At 41.4% G+C, this 19,424-nt stretch overlaps 1 protein-coding gene across 15 annotated transcripts in view; it reads left to right on the top strand.

Moving 5' to 3' along the window:
- The window catches only part of CDK12 (cyclin dependent kinase 12), a 63,847-nt gene that overhangs the window by 33,411 nt on the left and 11,012 nt on the right, over positions 1-19,424 (top strand). For 10 of the 15 annotated variants that reach the window (XM_023553651.2, XM_023553650.2, XM_023553649.2 and 7 more), the window contains exons 12-15: positions 269-483; positions 1,424-1,876; positions 5,672-6,089; positions 18,122-18,250. In XM_023553651.2, the coding sequence (XP_023409419.1) occupies positions 269-483; positions 1,424-1,876; positions 5,672-6,089; positions 18,122-18,146 (1,111 nt within the window). In that variant the 3' untranslated portion in view covers positions 18,147-18,250. Of the gene's footprint in view, positions 1-268; positions 484-1,423; positions 1,877-5,671; positions 7,771-18,121; positions 18,251-18,868; positions 19,012-19,424 lie in introns of those variants that run through there. The other 5 variants (XM_023553653.2, XM_023553652.2, XM_010594393.3 and 2 more) reach the window with 5 other exon arrangements.

The raw sequence follows: 19,424 nt of genomic DNA, 5'->3' as shown, positions 1-19,424 counted from the left end.
GGAAGTTTTGTATAGCAAGTATATCTCTGGTACTAGCAAGATTTTCATTTCTCACTGTAGAAATCTTTTGGATCTTTATTTCCTCAGATTACCATCTGCCACGATTCCTTTTACATTGTTAATGTTTACTAACTTTTCTAGTTATTTTAATCTTTTTTTTTTTCCCTATATCTCCCTGCTCTTTGCCTTCCTATTTTAATCCCTTGTTTCCCCCGTTCATTCAACCATATTCCCATATACATTTCCCCTTTGCTTTGTCTTTTTGCAGCCTCCCTCACTGGCAGGATTGCCATGAACTGTGGAGCAAGAAGAGGCGACGGCAGCGACAAAGTGGTGTTGCGGTAGAAGAGCCACCTCCTCCCAAAGCCCCTCGAAAAGAAACTACCTCAGGGACAAGTGCTGAGCCTGTGAAGAACAACAGCCCAGTACCACCACCTCAGCCTGCTCCTGGCAAGGTGGAGCCTGGGGCTGGGGATGCAGTAGGTCAGTGCTGGGATGGGCCTTTGTGCTTTTATGAACACATGTTGGCAGGTTTTGAAGGTCAGATGCAAGGGGAGAGAGAGAGAGAGTGTGTCTGTGTGTGTGTGTCGTTTTTTATCTGGTGAATCATAAATAAAGAGGTCAGTGTCCTCATTACGAGATGACAGAGAGAAACTAAATTTTGTACATACAGTCCAGGAAAATCATTTTCCTTTCCTGAAATAACACTATGTCTCAATTAGATATGTGGCATAAATCAGTGAATTAGGTAAGCCAAACTTAAAGTTAGTTCACCCATGACTCTCTAACACACGTAACTGGGAACCCTGTTTATGTCAGTTGAATTTGATGGGACCTTCTTAGAATCTAATCATATTAAGTCACAATTGCTAAATGTAGTTAGTTTCTTAGACTGCTATTTGATTTATATACATTGAAAATGTTTAATAATGAACTAAATAATAAAGTAGTTCTCCTATGATACCGACAATATTTCTGAGCTATAGATGATTCTTTTCTTGCCTCGGTTTCCCTTCCCTGTCCACCTGTAACAGTGGTTCCCAGTGCTAGCGGCACATTGGAATCATCTAGGAAGTTTTAAAGATAACCACCCCCAAACAATTGCCAGACCTAGGGCATCTGAATTTTAAGATCTCGCCTGGTAATTCTGATGTACAGTAAGCATTGAAAATAACTGACCTTGAAAAATACAAATAAAATGAAATCACCTTTACACACAGTGCAAAGATGTTTTAGTCCCTGTATTTTTAAGCGGAAGTGAAGAGAATAACAACCTGTGTCATGACAAACTAAGGTCTGAAAATACAGACATTCAAAATGAACTTCATTGTTTGGATATTATAAGTTGCTGTTGCCATTTGAAGACGGCAAAGGCCCTTGCCCTACTTCATCCTCTTATGTTAGCTCCACTGTCTCTCCACAGGCCTTGGTGACATCACACAGCAGCTGAATCAGAGTGAATTGGCAGTGTTATTGAACCTGCTACAGAGCCAAACCGACCTTAGCATCCCTCAAATGGCACAGCTGCTTAACATCCACTCCAACCCAGAGATGCAGCAGCAGCTGGAGGCCCTGAACCAATCCATCAGTGCCCTGACGGAAGCCACTTCCCAGCAGCAGGACTCAGAGCCCATGGCCCCAGAGGAGTCTTTGAAGGATGCACCTCCTGCCCCAGTGGTCCAGCCTTCAACAGAACAGACAGCTCCTGAAGTCTCAAGCACACCAGCTGACATGCAGAATATGTTGGCAGTTCTCTTGAGCCAGCTGATGAAAACCCAAGAGCCAGCAGGCAGCCTGGAGGAAAACAACGGTGACAAGAACAGTGGGCCACAGGGGCTCCGAAGAACTCCCACAATGTCACAGGAGGAGGCAGCAGGTAAACAGACCGGTCATGAATCTCATTGAGCTCAGGTGCTGTTGATCCGCTTAAAAATCTCTTTTAACATTTTCTTTTTCACTTCAATGGCTTTGGTTTCAGTTTTTCTGTAACCTAGTCTGCGGGAGAACATAGCACCAGTGGTGTATTTCTTCCTTTATCTAAGTCTCAAAGTTTCTCAGAGCACCTTAAATATACTGATTGTTTTTCCACTTCCTAGGAGGTAGGTAAGTAAAACCGTTGTGTTCTAACCAAGGAAACCACAACGGTAACTAATGATGCATCTTGAAGCGCTGTGTGTGTGGTAACCATCTAGTACTTGAAAATCTGCTTTCCAAACAAACCACTGTTGTACTTCTTTACATCCTAGTGTAGTGGGCACTGGAAGTCAAGGGAACCCTAATAAAATACTATTCTCAATCTCTTGGAGAATAATCTGGGACTATTTCTAAGTAGATAATTAACATAACATTTTCTTTCCAAAAAATAATAGTGTATAAAAATGATTTCTTTAAATCTGTGTTCCTGAAAGAGACAATTAAATGGATCCTAGATCAGGAAGTTAGTATCATATGAAGAAAAAACAGTCTGAAAAAAAAGGAATATATTATGCTCTGATCTCACATGACCACAGTATGCAGTTTATTTGGGGGAAAAGAAATCTAAACTGTCCAATCAATTCTGATTTGCAGTCTATTTGCAAATGTTTACTTATCTGAAAGTGTTTTCAATTCCTTAGAAGTTTTCCCTGTCCATGAAGACCCCATGAATTGGGGAATGAAAAGAGATACAAGGGCTGATGAAATACACTAACCTTCAACTTTAGAGTCCTACATTCACATTTCATATGGGACGGTGCAGAAAGAACATGCATTATTTCCACTGGTATAAGGTCAAACACATAAGCTACTTATTCATATGCCTAGCTTTTTAAAACTGTGAAATAACAAATAAAATTAACCCCCTTATTTTACAGATAGGGAAACTGTAGTTCAATATGTGTAAATAAGCCTGCCTGTGTTCTCACTGCTGATTATTGGCAGAGGCAGAACTAGAACTTGTGTACTTGAGTTTCTTAATTCACTTCGCCACTCTGTCATGCTGTTTCCAGTTGTTATTAAGAAACTCCAGGACGTGGAATAATAGAAAAGCTAATCTAGAATTAAAGCAGGCTTCTTTGTCTCATCTCCCATCCCCCATACCCTGCCCTCACAAAAAAATTCAGCTCTAATCAAAATATCTGAAAGAAGTGGTTAAAATCAAATATCATAGTGATTGAAAGAAATCACCCAATAATTGAGCCAACAAGCTATCAGCCAAATGGTGAAATTGAACTAAAATTAAGGCCTGACCTGTGGCCAGAAATTATTGGATTTGTTTTTCAGAGGAGTATGTAAAAAATGCCACTCTTCTAATTATCGCAGTCACCTCTGGATTATCCAGTTGGTGCCTCCACTGTGCCTCCCCTGTCTTGTCCCCCCCACCACCTCTTTTTTGGCCATTTCACTGTTCAGTAGCATTTCCACCAGAGGGCAGACTGGATAAGCCAAAAAAGGTGAAAGCCTGTTAATTTGGCTACTGTCTAGCTACTCTGTATTTGTTGTGAAAGGGTGATGGTTGATATCCAACGAATCATATGAAGTTGTTTGTACATTTCATTAATACCTCCCTCCATTAGTACAGACTATTAAGGATTGGCAATATTGTTAACACCTTAAATATTATGACAGTATGATTTGTAAAAATGTGATATTTTTAATTTCTTTAAGAAGTTTTGTTAGCCTTGCTTTAATGTTCTTTACAATCCGTCTGCTTTGCTACTTTGGAAAAGAGTTTCATCTTATATATGTGAAAGAACTTGAAAAGGTGATTTGAGCTCAAGAATTGGTTCTGTTGAAATACAATTTGGTTATTTACATAAAAGGCAAAATTTAAATATGAAAACTAGTATAGCTGGAAGAATATAGGTTTAGATTTGCCCCCTTTTGCAATTATGGATTTTTTAAGTTGTTTGCCCTCATTATTTAAAAAAAAATCCCGATGTTCCAAAAATATTTTTTTAATAACTAGTACTGTGATATTCTTAGATATGCAGTGTTGACAGCAAAAGGTTTTGAAATCTGTAGGTGTTTTTGTAGTACAGTTAGCCCTTCTTTTTCAAGATGTCTACTTTCTAAGTTGTAAATGTTCTACAACGAATTTTTTTGTCCTTAAACTCATTTTCCTCTGCCAACTAGTCAGCCAGCCAGTCAGTCAACAAGTAACTTAGATGGGTATTGTATGTAGGGTGATCAGCTGGTTCTAGAACTTCCCAGTTTTAAAACTTTTAAAAGTCCACAATCTGGGAACCCCCTCGGTCCTAGGTAAGCTGGGACAGTTGTTTACCCTACCTGTATATTGCATGTAGCTTGTGACCTCATTCTTCCACTGTACAACCTTATAGTTTTATAGTGTTTTCAGAGTGCTTTCATCTGGATGCTAAGGGAATGCATACATTGTCTGTGCCAAATATAATTAAGGTAAATCTGCTACCAGAATATCAAATTATAACTAAAAACTGTTTTTGGCTTGTCTAGGTAATAACTTTACGTCACTAGCTCATACAATAAAGAACTGACTATATGAACATTTAAAAAATATGCTTTCATAGGGAACAGAAAAATTGGTCATTTGGAAGATTTCCCAAAACACTGATCTTTTCTTCAGCAGGGTAACTCACAGTTCTCTAAAGGCACTGTTTTTGAATGTTCTTTTGTCACAGTGGTATTGTATGTCCTCAAACTCATGCCATTTTACATCTCTCCTCTTCTGCCTTGGTAGGATTTCATTGTCAAACAATTGCTGTGCTTAGGCAGCTTTAGCCAGCTGTGGAAAACAAAAATCTGGGGACTGACTCAAGAAAGACAAAGATCTTTGGAAAGACAAGAGTGTAGTATTAATACAATATGTTTCTAAATACCCAATTCTTCTCTTTCTTTCCAAGACAAACAGGTGTTTTTCAAAAGTCCATTCTGTATGACACTAGCTGCTACAGTGATTTTTTTTTTTTATATAACATGGAAAAAATGCTGGAGGTAGGAAAACAAAATAGAAAATTAGGATAGAAGATTGCTTTAGTCTTTATAATTACTGGAACATAGGAAGCTGAATGACAGTTTGGTGGTTAATATCCCTTTCTTCAAAAATGTAATTATGGGGGAAGGGGACTTAAGTTTTGAGAAGCAGGTTTATGTTTATACATGATGATAATAGAAGGTTTTTACTTTTTTCATCTCTCCTATGTATTCTTTAAGTTCTATTTCAGGTTAACCTTATACCATTAAACTTTCTGTAAAATGTGTCAGTTAAGTTTATGCAAGGTCTCTTGTTGTGTACAGCAAGATTATGTCCTAGAAATGTGACCACAGTATATGTATTGTTCCCTTTCATCTTCCTTCTTTCTACTTTATTTTCATTAATGTTTTGATCCAACAGCAAAAAGGGGTGCGGGGTTGCTGCTGCAACAGCCTACACCTTAGAACAGTTTCTTAAAGGAGGAGATGGAGGAAATCTCAGACAAAAATCATAATGGTCTTTTTACACCAGCTGTTACATCCAGAATGCAACTGTCTTATTTTTAATCACTTGATTTTATTTATAAATTGCAATTTCCTGGCCCCAAGATTTTATTCTTTATATATTTGGTTACTTGTATTGATATTTATTTATGTTGGGCAGTGTGTGTGTGTGTGTGTTTGTGTTTATAATCACATGTGATTTTTAAGATGGTGTTTAAAAGAAGTAACCCTTCCACAGCATGTCCTCCTCACATTCTTCCACCAGAGAAGAGGCCCCCTGAGCCCCCCGGACCTCCACCGCCGCCACCTCCACCCCCTCTGGTTGAAGGCGATCTTTCCAGCGCCCCCCAGGAGTTGAACCCAGCCGTGACAGCCGCCTTGCTGCAACTCTTATCCCAGCCTGAAGCAGAGCCTCCTGGCCACCTGCCACATGAGCACCAGGCCTTGAGACCAATGGAGTACTCCACCCGACCCCCTCCAAACAGGACTTACGGAAACACTGATGGGCCTGAAACAGGGTTCAGTGCCACTGACACTGATGAACGCAACTCGGGTCCAGCTTTGACAGAATCCCTGGCCCAGACCCTGGTGAAGAACAGGACCTTCTCAGGCTCTGTGAGCCACCTTGGGGAGTCAAGCAGTTACCAGGGCACAGGGTCAGTACAGTTCCCAGGGGACCAGGACCTCCGCTTTGCCAGGGTCCCCTTAGCATTACACTCAGTGGTCGGGCAACCATTCCTGAAGGCTGAGGGAAGCAGCAACTCTGTGGTGCGTGCAGAGACCAAATTGCAAAACTATGGGGAGCTGGGGCCAGGAACCACTGGGGCCAGCAGCTCAGGAGCAGGCCTTAACTGGGGGGCCCCAGCCCAGGCTTCTGCTTATGGAAAACTCTATCGGGCGCCTACAAGAGTCCCACCAAGAGGGGGAAGAGGGAGAGGAGTTCCTTACTAACCCAGAGACTTCAGTGTCCTGAAAGACTCCTTCCCTATCCATCCTTCCCTTCTGTCCTCTGAACCTTTAATGAAATCATTTGCCAGAGCAAGGTAATTATCTGCATTTGGCTACCACAAAGCTGTCCGTTGTATTCCTTGCTCACTTGCTACATTGGCAGGCGACTTACCGAGTAATGTCGGCACCAGTTCCCCCGGGATGAGATATAGCCAGAACATTTACTTCAACTCTACCTACTAGATATAAGTAGAGAATATGGAAAGGGTCATTAAATTGAAAAGTAAATGTTTTATTAGCTCCTGGCCTGCATTTCTTGAGCAGAAGAGAAAGAGAACAGTTTCAGTTTTGAGATGTGACTATCAGGAGAGTCTCTTTAGGTTTTTAAAGTTTTTTTTTTTTTTAATGGTTTATTTTCTTTTGGACTTTAATTTAGTTTTTGTTTCTTCTTTAAGAGAATAGTGTTCAAAAATTTGAGCTGCTCTTAGGCTTTTGCTCTAAGGGAAACAGAGTGACCTGGCTGATTGAAACAAACGTTTCCTTCCTCTCCGCCATCACACAGTTTTGCTTTAAGCGAACTCTTTTTTTTTTTTTTTTCCCCATCGAGCATCTTGAACATACTTTTTTTTCCAAATAAATTACTCATCCTTTAAAAGTTTGCTTCACTTTGACCAAAGGTGTGCTTCCTCTCCCTGCACATAAAGCAGGTTGTAGAAAGTGGCATTCTTGGGCAAGTAGGTAGACTTTACTCCATCTCTTTCCTTTTTGCCTCTTTATAGAGTTTCTATGTTTTCTTTTTTGAGGCATTTGTTTGGAAAAAAATAATCATTTAGATGCCCATGAACCTGGGGTAATTCCTTACTTTTTTTTGAAATAAAGGAAAGGAAATTCAAAGTCCTATATTGTTCTCTGCAACTCTTCAATTCCAAAAGGGTTTTTTTTTTTTTTTTTTAACCATGTTCTAATGGGGAAGTTGATTTGTAAATGGGGACAGCCTAGGACATTGCTGCCGAGCTGGGGTTAGAGATGATGCCTCCATACCTAGAGGGCTAATAAGAGCAGTTAGCATATCGTTTACACATATATTTTTATGTAAAAACAGAACAAAACCTTTCAAACAGAGCATTGTAATATTGTCAAAGAGAAAAAAAAAAATACATCCTGAAGTACATGGAAATATAACTTAGTTTAGGGTATTTTTCTGAAGATGTATCAATACCTGATAACTTTTTAAAAAACTAGTTTTAAGAGAACAGACCATCAGAAAGAACAGTATTGACATATACACATCCCAGCATGTATATCCTGCCAATTCTTTTAGGGATTTGACTTTGGGTTTTGGTAAAGGGGGTTAAATTACGGCTTCCTGGCAAGAACTTTGCCTTATCATAAACAGGAAGTGGAAAAGGGAAAGGCTTTCAGGGTGGGGTAACTTGGGAGGCTTCTCGTTCTGGCATCCATTTATATGTGAGTACCAGCATATAAAGTGTTTTAAAAACATACACATAAATTATCTCTAGACTTAGACCTTTGTGAAATACAGATTAGCCCCCTTTTATAAGGAAAAGGCATCTTGGAGAATAGTTTTCAGGATTCAAGTGAAGTTTTGTGTTTCAATGCCAAGTTCCTGTATAAAAAATAAAAACTACTTATAAGAGAAAGGTGCATTAATAAAAAAAGAAATGAAAGAAGAACCATCTTGAGGTACTTACATGAAGACTATCTTCCCTTGTTACCAAAATAGGTAGATATCCGGTGTGTGTATTTCTTTATTATTCTCTGGTTTTTGGTCTGGCCTTTCCCTCAGGGCCAAACATTGATTAGAAAGAGAACCTTTTAACCATTTTGGCATTGATGGCTTTTTATACCAGTGTATCCAATTAGATTTGCTAGGCTCACCTGAGATGTTATTGGTAAATTGCGTTAAAGTTCATCAGAACATTCTGTTGACTTCTTAGTCTTCAGACATGGGCCTTTCATATTTTAGAATATTTGAGGTTTTTGGCCCCATTCTCCCTTGTTTTTGACTAAAGAACCTAAGCCTGGGATACTTTCAAAAGTGTCTCTTCAGTGAAAAAATTGATTTCCCATCAAATATGAATAAAATTCTCTATATATTTTCATTGTAATTTGGTTATCAGCAGTCATCAATAATGTTTTTCCCTTCCCCCTCCCACTCTTTATTTTTAATTATGCCAAATATCCTAAATAATATACTTAAGCCTCCATTCCCCCATCCCCACTAGGGAAGGGGTGAGTGCGTGTGTGCGTGCGTGTATGTGTGTGTGATTCCCATCTCACCCCGCCCCATTTTGGGAATCTAAACTTAAAAAAGTTTGGTAATTTTGACTTTTTTATAAAAGCGGAGGAAAAAGAAATTCACTTAAATATCCTGGAATCTGTATGGAGGAAGAAAAGGTATTTGTTAATTTTTCAGCTTTGTTATCTATAAACATGGAAGTAAAGGTTTGGCAGAATTTCAGCTTTACTATTAGAAAATTACAAACTCGATTCCATTCAGAAGTGGTTTTGGTTTTGTTTTAATTATTATACCATGGGATATATTAAGTCTGTTAAATACATTATTTTGAACAGATGAGAAATCTGATCTAGTCGTGAATGGGAGACAGAACTGGTTTGACTAGGATCATTTTTGTGGTTTTGAAAACAAATTTGCTTGGCCCAGTTTCCTTAGTTTTTTCTTCAACTGTCCATAGAAACAAGGATTTGAAAATGAGAACAGATCTAATATGTTTAAGGCAGTTAGCACAAATTTGTAAGTAGGGCTTGTGTTAGCTTATGCCATAATCACCCAACCACTTGTATGTGTGTGTGTGTATATATATAGTATGCATATATAGTTACAGTGCTAAAATGGTTACCAGCAGGTTTTGAGAGAGAATGCTGCATCAGAAAAGTGTCAGTTGCCACCTCATTCTCCCTGATTTAGGTTCCTGACACTGTATTCCTTTCTCTCTCTTGATTTTGCCCCCCATCGGGTGTATCTTGTCAATGTACAGATATTTTGTAATATATTAAATTTTTTCTTTCAGTTTATAAAAATGGAAAGTGGAGATTGGAAAATTAAATATTTCCTGTTATTATACCACTTTTGCTCCATTGCATTTACTTCTTAATCTGTACCCTCTGAGCAGATCTAACCATGCATAAAGAGCATTTTTTCCTTATTTTAGAGGCTGTCTGTCTCAGAATCACTGTAGACAAACTACCAAAAAAAAAAGTTCTCAAGGTTTGAAGAGGTGCATGGAAACACTAGACTAAGAACTAGAGAACAAAAAAAGAGCTGATGGGGAAACCATAAGATGTGATTTTTAAAAGTAGAATATGGTTACACAAATGATGGTGGTGCCAGGCCATCAAAAGAGTTGAGCTTCATGTACCCTGACTCCTCCTGACAGGAGAGGTAAGTGGGTTTGAGCTCAACTGCTGTCAAGAGAAATTGGTTAAGATGCTGTGTAGACCCAAAGAATAGTCTTTTAAACTAGAACCACCCAGGCCCACTTCTTCCCATGATCTTGATAGGGTAAGGTCAGCATGGAGATTTCCTGATACACTGCCAATCCAGGAAATGAGTCAAAGATGTTTGAAGGGTAAAATCTCTATTATCCAAAACCTTCCTATCTCCACCTGAGAAGAGATTTACTTTCCCTTCCCTTTCATGACTTAGAACATTGAGGATTAAGTTTTCCCTTTTAGTATGTGCTACAGTCCTGCTAATTATGACATAAATAGGCAGAAAGATAAAACCCATTAGAAGACAGAAAAGGTAAAAGGGAGCTTGAGCCGAGCAATCATAGAAGGCTAAGGGCTACACCAGAACAAGGGAAATTAGGAAGACGTTGAATTCAAAAACTGGTGACTGTTAGGGTTGACAGCCTGTCTTTGAATCCCCAAAGTTTAGTTGTGTTCCCTTTTCTGTGGGGTAAATCGTCTCTACAGAAGAGAATAGAGAGCTCAAAATTATTCCATTTTCTGGAATCCTGTATTCCTGGTTAGTCTCCAGAATAATTAGTTTTAGATCTTTACATATTGCAAGTTCATGACTAAGGCCTACTAGAAAATATTGTTTTCATTCACAGCAATGGCTGTCTTTTAAATTCTAGGCTTAAAGGCAAAGGACCTAACTAACCTGGACTTTTCTCCATCATACCCAAGGCCGATTCTGACTAGAAATCTACTGTTTAGAACCTAAATTTCATAGACACTGTTTTTGCCCAGACAGGCATTCTTAACTGTATGGTAAGGTTAATGCCTCAAAAATGTTCACAGTTAAGATTCTTGGTACTAAACCGGAATTTCCATTGTTATTAAAAGTTACCCCATAGCTTGACTGTATTTTAGGGATAGAGTGACTTCTCTGTTCACATCTTAGTCATTCTGAAGATCTAGGCAGAATGGGAGCGGAAACTACCTAACGGGAGGAAATACTAAACCGTTCCAAGGGACAGGCAGAATTGCCAAGTCTTCAAGTTGGGCTGAGAGGGAAGGTGAGCATTCCTGGATACTTTGGTTAGTTTTACTGTCCTGTTGTGGCAATTCTCATTGATAAGGACCGCTAGTGTTCCTATAGCCTTGAGAATACTGTTAGGATAAGTGGGAGCTGACAGACTTTGGGGGAATTATGACACCTAAGGAATTAGTGGTGGAATTTTGCCACTTCTCATTATATGCAGCTGTCTCTCCATCTCCTGTCTACCCACTTCTCTTCATTTCCTTTTTTTTCTCTCTTCTCCCTACTCACCACCCAACCCCTATGATTTAGGCCTAGCAAATGTATTGATGGCTTAGCCCTGCTGGGTATGTAGAGTTATTGCTGCTTCATAGTTTTGAAAGGTAATGAGAGGTAGTTCAGGAGACAAATGTCTGTCCAGATCTTAAGGTGTGTGAAGTGGAGAAGGCAAAATAGCCATGCTTTCTTATTGCCAAGAGCTATGAAAGGAGCTTCTAATGTATGTTGTGTGAGGTACAAGAGGTTCTGGGCTAGGAGAGGCAGGAAGTCATCTTCCAGCCTTCCTCTCAACCTTCAAACTCATTATCCCTTCCCCCATATCCTGAGACTGTTCCTTTTGCTGGTGACATTTTTAAGCTCAGTTGCAGATGGTGCCTGTGGGAGGTAAACCTTGGTGAGAAGGGGGCCCTGCTATCCATGAAAAAGCAGATGAGGACTGCTTTGATGCCCTGGTGATTAATCACTGGGGTGCCAAATCTGGCTTTGACCATTGAATTGCTCTCATTATGTCTCTGTATCTGAAATCAGTAGTCCAAGGTTGAAAGAAGGAAGCTGATATGGAGTAGTTCTTTAATACCCTTTTTTTTAGATGAGTACTTTGGAGCCCTGATGGTACAGTGGTTAGAGCACTCAGCTGCTAACCGAAATATTGGTGGTTTGAACCCACCAGCCACTCCGTGGGAGAAAGATGTGGCAGTCTGCTTCCATAAAGATTTACAGCCTTGGAAACCCTGTGGGGCAGTTCTACTCTGTCCTGCAGGGTCACTATGAGTCAGAATCAACTTGACAGCTATGGTAAAGATGGGTAGTTGTTAGTGAAGCTTTCTTAATATGCAGCCCTCAGCTGCAGCATACTTTTCTGAAATAAGAGGTAATATCCATGAAGTAATTTCACGTAGACATAGGTTCCCAAGGACCTGGGAATAGATGGATTTTGGAATGTCTTGCTCTAGCATGGTTGTAAACTTAAGGAATGAAGTACATTTTATCCAAGCCAAACCATCCCTGAAGGAGGTGGGGTGGAGAGACCTTAAAAACGCCACAATGTAGTAGTCAGAGCTAAGTAAAGAACAAAGCCTATCTCTTGGAAAATGTCTTCTACCTCAGGGGCCTATCTAGTGGGCTCTCTCTAGGAGGAAATCCAACTTCCTTTTGTGTCACAGAACTACAACAATGTCTAATGAGGGACACCCTTGGTGAGCATCAGCTTATATACAGACAACCAAGGCTGATGCAATTTTGAATGCTTTTGGACCAGGATAAAGAGACAGAATCAAAAGACTTAAAGTATAGAAGAATGATCATTTTATAAATTCAGGAACTTCCGAGTTTGGCCCTGTATTAGTATTTGCAATTTCTGTTAGAGGGACCAAAAATCTCATATAAAATGAAACAATATATGAAGGAGGTGGCAATAAGGGGAAGAAGGGAAAACTAGAGCAACATGGTAGCTGAGCTAAAGAAAGACTTGGGATATAAGTGCTTGTAAAGAAAAGGTAGGAATGTGGAATGGAAGAGGAAATTATGGCCATCCAAGGGGTGGGGCTAGTGGAATTTGGGGAATAATTGCTTTAGAAATGCACGATTCATTACAGGAGGCCTTGTTAAAGACCCACTGTGAGAGTGTCTCCCTTGATAACAGTAGTTAGGTTTAGAGTCGGAGACTGGGCCTAGAACCCCTAGGCTGGGGTATGCTATGAAGACAGATTTGCCCCAGAGAAGTTAGACTATATTAAGCAAATAACTCATGAGGACATTTGCTTAGTACTGCTGTCTACATAGTTCCAGAGAGTAATTCAGGAATAAAGAGGGAATGGCATGGATGCATCATGGTAAAAAGTTACTTTGTTTGTTCATTTGTTTTTAGTTTTAAAACTCCAAAAAGTGATTTTTTATTTTCTAGGTCAATCTGGAAACTGGTATTATTCCTCTCCCCCTCATTTCAGTGTCAAGTGAGGGTAGTGTATAGAAGAGCAAACAAACCAGAATGTATGAATTAGAGTTGCAGACTGTTATTAGTACAGGGGAACATTAGAGTTTGTCTAGTTCAGTGCCCTCTTTGGCCAGTGAAAAAAGAGACCCGTAAAGGTTGAGAAACTTGTGGAGAAGGAAGGAGAAGGAAGAGAAAGAGAACTAACGTTTGTTGGGTACCTACCATGTGTCAGGCACTGTGCTCAATTTATTCCTCAAAGCATATCCCTTTTATTATCCTGAACAATATGTAAGAGATAAAGGGGAGTGGTAGACAGCTTTTCTCTCTTTAACCACACTGGGCTAAAAAGAGGAAGTGAAGAGTCAGCATATGAGAGTGAGGTTAATCTAAGGAAGTACCAAACAGTGTAAGAGACTCATGAATAACCTCTCTATTCCTAGACACCTTTTGAAATGTGGAGCGGCGGGATCATTTGTATCTCTGGTCAGAGGTAGTCTAGAGGCAGGGCTGTTAGGAAACAGAATTACTATTGGTGCTGGGGTTGATCAGGTCATGAAAATGCAGGATTAATAGAAATAGGAACAAAATGGGGCTTCTCATCCTAGGGTGTCTTCAAAGACAGAAAGGTGTTTGTATAACTATGAATAAACGTCTGTTGAGGAGAGAAATTCCTTTGGTGACCGTGCTTGTTTTCTGTTTTGTAACACACTTCGAAGTCATGGAACTAAATTTGCAATTTGGAAAGACTCAGTGCCAAGTTCAGGGTTCGTAGGGGCAGATGGCAGTCTGAAAATTGACAGTGAATATGAGATTGTGTTCCTTGTAGGGCTGCTTCGCTAGGGAGCAGAAATATCATTAGGTGTTCCCCATATTATATAGCAGAGTCTTTTCCTGAGTACAGGGGAACTTCTGGGGGAAAGAAGATTAGGGGAGGGTCCCACCTTTAGGAAGCTTTTGAGTTTAGTGAGAGAAATGAGTCTTTTACCCGGGTGAGTAGAGAATCAGTATTTATAAGTCAGCACATTAATGCAGCTTATAATACAAAACAGTACCCTAATACAGAGGGAGCCAAAGCAAATCATCAGAAAAAGTGGAAATCATAAAAGATTATTTGAAGGTAATGAAGAAAAAGGACATGGAACAAAAGAGAGGAAGGTGAACAGAGGGAGAACATTTATGGAGGAGGGCTTACGTGTGTTCTGTGCAGAGGGCTGTGAATGGACTAGCTAGGGTGGTCCAGGAAAAGAATATTAGGACACGAAGTTGGGGGAGCAGTCTTGTTGGCCTGAGTTAGGACTTTGGATTTGATTTGGATTGAACACGGAGCAGAGCATGATTGGAGCCCTGGTGGCACAGTTGTTAAGAGCTCAGCTGCTAATCAAAAGATGGACAGTTCGAATCCTTGGGGACCCTATGGGGCAGTCCTACTCTGTCCTCTAGGGTTGCTATGAGTTAGAATCGACTCGATGGCAGTGGGTTTGGTTTTTGGTTTTAAAGCATGATTAGACGAAAATGATGTTGAGGACTTTTGCAGCTGTACTGGGTCAAGGAAGCAGAGAAGCTAGCTGGGATATTATTGTTCTTTTCCAGGTATGAGGTAGGTGAGGGCCTCCAAAAGCGGCATCAGAAGGAAGTGCATCCATAGGAATTAGAAAGCCTAGTGGCTAAGTGATATGGCTGCTAACTGAAAGGTCGGCAGTTCGAATCCAACAGGCACTCCTCGGAAACTATGGGACAGTTCTACTCTGTCCTATAGGGGTCGCTCTGAGTCAGAATCTGAGTCAGAATCGACTCGACGGCAACAGGTTTGGTTTTTTGGTTAGTCATAGATTGAATCAACTCAATGGCAACTGGTGTGTGTGAGGTGTGGTGATAGATTGGATGTAAGAGGAGAAATAAAAGCCTCAAAATGATGACCCCAGGACATGTTTGTGCCATTGTTAGTGATGAGAGCTTGGCAAGAGATAGCTGCTTTGTTTTTAAGAAGTAGGAAGTGTTTATTAACCAATTGATGAGCTGTGTCTGTCCACTATTGCAGAGTCTGGGAGGGGGCACTGCTCCTGGGGAATAGGGGAGCTTGTGTTGTGTGTGCAGAAGATGACCTGTCCCCAGCGCTTTTTAGGTTGAAGAACTAGGGGAGAAAGAGTTGTTTGCTGGGGTGTGCCTACAGACTTCAGGAATGCTACCCTACCCTACTTTGAATCTGGGGAAAAAAATAGTTTTTTGCCAGTTTCTTCCCCTTTAATGCTTTGAAAATGGGCTGTGACTAGCCTGTGGCAGCATGTGCTTGTGGATGCACAATTCTCTGGCTTGACTGTTGGAAGGCCTTTTTCTGTCCCTCCCTGGGGGTCATTTGTATCTCTGGTTCCTGCTCCCAGAGCCATAAAGTGGGAGCCCCCATTTATTAATTGGGTTGGGACTGGGGAGGGGGTCGGCGGGGGACTCTTTAGTGAGGCAGGCGGGGGTCTTCCCGAATGAGCCCATTAGCCAGCCCCAACGGCAGCTGAAACGGGGCCGCAGCCAAGTCCTCTCCGTTTCAAAAACCCTCCATCGCCTGCAGCAGATCAGAACAAGGCCTGCGGGAGCCCTTAGCTTCTGATTGCAGCTGTGAGGAAGGACAAAACAATTTATAGGAAGCCAAGTAGCTCCTGTCTCACTGTCTCTTCCTTTCCGACTTTGGGGAGGGGGAGCACTGGGATGTGTCCCTTCCCACCATGGCTTCTTACAAAGAGCAGGAGTGTATATGCATTGATTGAACATTTATGTCGATGCTCTGGATGTGTTCACATGTGTCCTTGGCGTTCTTCCTATCCACACACAGTTGTATTAGATAAGCAGCCACTGCTCCCTAGGGCAAAGCCAAGTGGGTGCTCAGACTCTTAAACATCGAAAGGTGTGTGTAGGGGAGGAGGCATGCTTATCATACTCCTCCTTCCTGCCCCTATACCTGCCTTCATTCTCTTACTGCTTTTTCAAGATTCAGGGTTGGAGTTAGATCACCTTCTTAGCAGCTTTTCCTCTTAAGGGAAGGAGTTTGTGGGTTAAAAGAAGGACTCCCCTGTTTGTCCCCTTAGTTAAACCAGCATGAGAAAACCAGGCATCTGGAGGGGAGCTTCTCCCTGCAGGGCCCAGAGAAAATGTGTGAAAAGCAGGAATGTCTCACTTCCCAATGGAAGGACTGTTGTGCCTTCTCCTTTATAGAATCATAGATTACCAGAGCTAGAAAGGGACCATAGAAATCACCTAACCCAACCTCTCAATTTACAGAATAGGAGACTGAGGCTTAGAGAAGGCAAGTGCCTTGCCCACAGTCTCATAGCCACTTAGTGGCAGTCATCCAGGACTAGAATGCAGGAGGCAAGAATCTTGGACCATAAGGTCAAAGAGTACACATTGAGTATAGAGCCCCAAATTTTAAAATCAACTCCTGAGAGGCCTGAGCTTCCTCAGGAAGGGCTGTGAGATTTAGAGGTGGGGCAGGGGATAGAAATTGAGGGGGAAAGGATAGATTAAAAAATCGTTACTAGAAATTGAGAAACTTTTGTATTTTTTACCTCAAAGACTAATTTTTCAATGACATGCAAATTGCACAAATGTAATATTTAGAGTCATGTGGTCTGGTGCATTGGGAAGCAAATAGCAGCTTCGGCCAAAGATCCTGATGCCCTGAGAGTTACCCCAAAGTTCAAGGAGCACTTTGCCACCTTCTCTGGGAGCTGGGTAACAGGGAAACATCCTCAGAGGCAGTAATGTAAGGAGTTTACCTGAAATCTAAATTCAGGCTCCTTTGCACTACAATGCAGCTATATTGAAAAGCAAAGCCAAAAAGAAGGGAGAATGAAAACACATCTTACCTGTTGGGAAACTGAGGGGAAGGGGGCATCTGAGTGAGAAGGGATTCTAAAACCCTGAGCAAATGAAATATTCTCTGAGATTTCAGGGAAGTTGCTGGGGAAGCCTCTACTCCTCTTCATTTTTTTCTTTAGTTTTGAGTTGTTTGGTGTTCTTTGGTGAGGCAGAAGGAAAGTGGTATGTGGTGCTCCACAGTGGCCTAAGCCATGATTGTGTCTTCAGTGGGCTGATGTGCACGCAGGTTCTGTAAATTACCTCACTCTGGTACAGACTCCCTCTCTTTGGACCTTTCTAAGATGTATCTGCAATCCTTTGCAATGCTTACTTTCTCTGGGCATATGAATCTGGGAGCCAGTGATGAGCAGAGGGGAATGCTGAAGCATCCCTAAGCTGGAAGTGGAATCTTGAAGGGAGAAAGACATTGCTGGGCAGCTTAGAGATGGAGTCATGGGTCTAGGTTAGAGAGACAGGGAATCTGCAATGGGAACATTGTCCGCTGATGACAAAAAAGATGTCAGTACATACGTTTTACATTTTCTCCTTCACGCTCTTAATTGATAGCATGGGAGAATATGGGGTTGCTTGCCATACAACTTTGTCCCTACCCAGGACATGTATGATAGACCTACTTGTCCCAAATTGCATCAAGTCTGCTGTCCTGTAAACCTTTCTATCTCATAGTGTCTGTTATGTAAACCTCCTTTCTGTCTCATAAAAATAGACCCTTTTTTTCTTCAGAGCACTTCTTGAATAAGCTGTTACAGACTAAGAGAAGCTCAAATCCAAGCTGGCAGTCTGACTAAATGGTCTCCTCCAAGTCATCACTCATTAACCTTAATCAGTACAATCTTTGATTTGCCCTTCTTCTTCATTGCCTTTTATAATTCTGGGTTTCACAGCTTCTATTTCTGTTGAATTCCTAACTTACAATTCCAAGTATAGGGACAATGGCTTTGACTTTAGCAGACTTGGAGCTAATTCCCTGGAGGTAGGAATCTTAGAACAGTTATAACTCTCTCTGGGAACATAATTAAGACCTGTTGGTACATCTGAATCCCTCTGGGTTTGTGAGTTCAGGTTTGAGGGAATTAGAAGAGGTAACCGTAACTATCGCTGTTGCATACCAAGGCCATGTTTCCTGGGTGAAAAATCAAAGGCACTCTTCTTGACTTGTGTCTGATATAACATGTCATTTTCTTTTACAGGTGGCAGCACCAGCAGGAGGGATAGCCCCTGAGGAATGTTGTCATGTCCATCAGTAACCTGGCATCCAGAGCCCTGAAAAATTCAGTGTCCATGTACTTTTCTAGAGTTTTCACCAAATCTAAAGCCAGGTAAGGACCTAAGGCCAGTCAGAGGCCCCTGATCTTTTTTTATGTGGGATATTCCACCCCTGGTCTAAGGAAGGAAACCCTGGTGGCGTAGTGGTTAAGTGCTATGACAGCAGTTCAAATCCACCAGGCCCTCCTGGAAATTCTATGGGGCAGTTCTACTCTGTCCCCTAGAGTCGGTATGAGTTGGAATCGACTTGACGGCAATGGGTTTGGTTTTTTTTAGGTGGAGGTGTAAGGAAAGTTTTTTTATTTCCAAAGCTCTCCAGAGGAGTTTCCTTAGCTTATTATTTTATGCTATTCTGGTGTTCTACCTTTTGGTTAACAAGTTCTGTCTCCTGGCTAGAGCAGGTAACCCATTTTCTCAGCACTGGCAGTCATTTCATTTGGCTCTATCCTCTTGGCCAACTGTGTTAATGGATATTCCTCTACAGTGGGATGCTGATATTGGTTACTCTCACCCCCTTCCTCTACAACACCTGCCCCACTCACCCACAACCCTCATCCATAGCCCTGCCTTTGTTTTCTCCCAAGAAGCTGTTCTCTCTCCCTTCTGAATCAGGATAGAGTAGTGCTGTCCTTTCTTACTACCATTAATCGGCTTTCCTGTCTCTGTTCTAGGTTCAGTGGAAGATCCCACCTGTCCACTGTGTGAGACACCAGAAGTAGAGGCCTGTAAGCCTGCTTCCCTCTGTCTCCAGTGCCCAGAGCCGGCAGGTCATCAGCCTCCAGTGCTCACCCCCGCCCTTCTTGCCTCCCTGTAGGTATGCTCCCCACTTTACCCACCAGCCTAAAACAGGGTCATAATGGGAATATTTCTCTCTGTCGTTAAATGTCTTCAATGATGGGAAAGGCCTACTTCTGTTGGCAGCTCTCTGCCCCAGTGACTTCCAGCCCTAGTGTCCTACCATCTGGACACCTTCCTGGTGTCAAGTATCCCTCTCTTTTTCTGTAGTTCAGAACTGTTTCCCGCATTTAGTGGGTTTGGGGAGAAGGGGCTAGTAGACAGATGGTATTGACACTGGAGAAAAACCCACTGCCATCGATTCCAACTCATAGCAACCGTGTAGGACAGAGTAGAACTCCCCCATAGGGTTTCCAAGGACTGTCTGGTGGATTTGAGCTGCTGACCTTTTGGTTAGCACCGAGATCTTAACCAGTGAGCCACCAGGGCTCT

The sequence above is a fragment of the Loxodonta africana genome, chromosome 18 (genome assembly GCF_030014295.1).
Source record: "Loxodonta africana isolate mLoxAfr1 chromosome 18, mLoxAfr1.hap2, whole genome shotgun sequence".
NCBI lineage: Eukaryota > Metazoa > Chordata > Mammalia > Proboscidea > Elephantidae > Loxodonta > Loxodonta africana.
The sequence above is the reverse complement of the archived record's forward strand: the minus strand, read 5'-3'. Positions and strand labels throughout refer to the sequence as shown.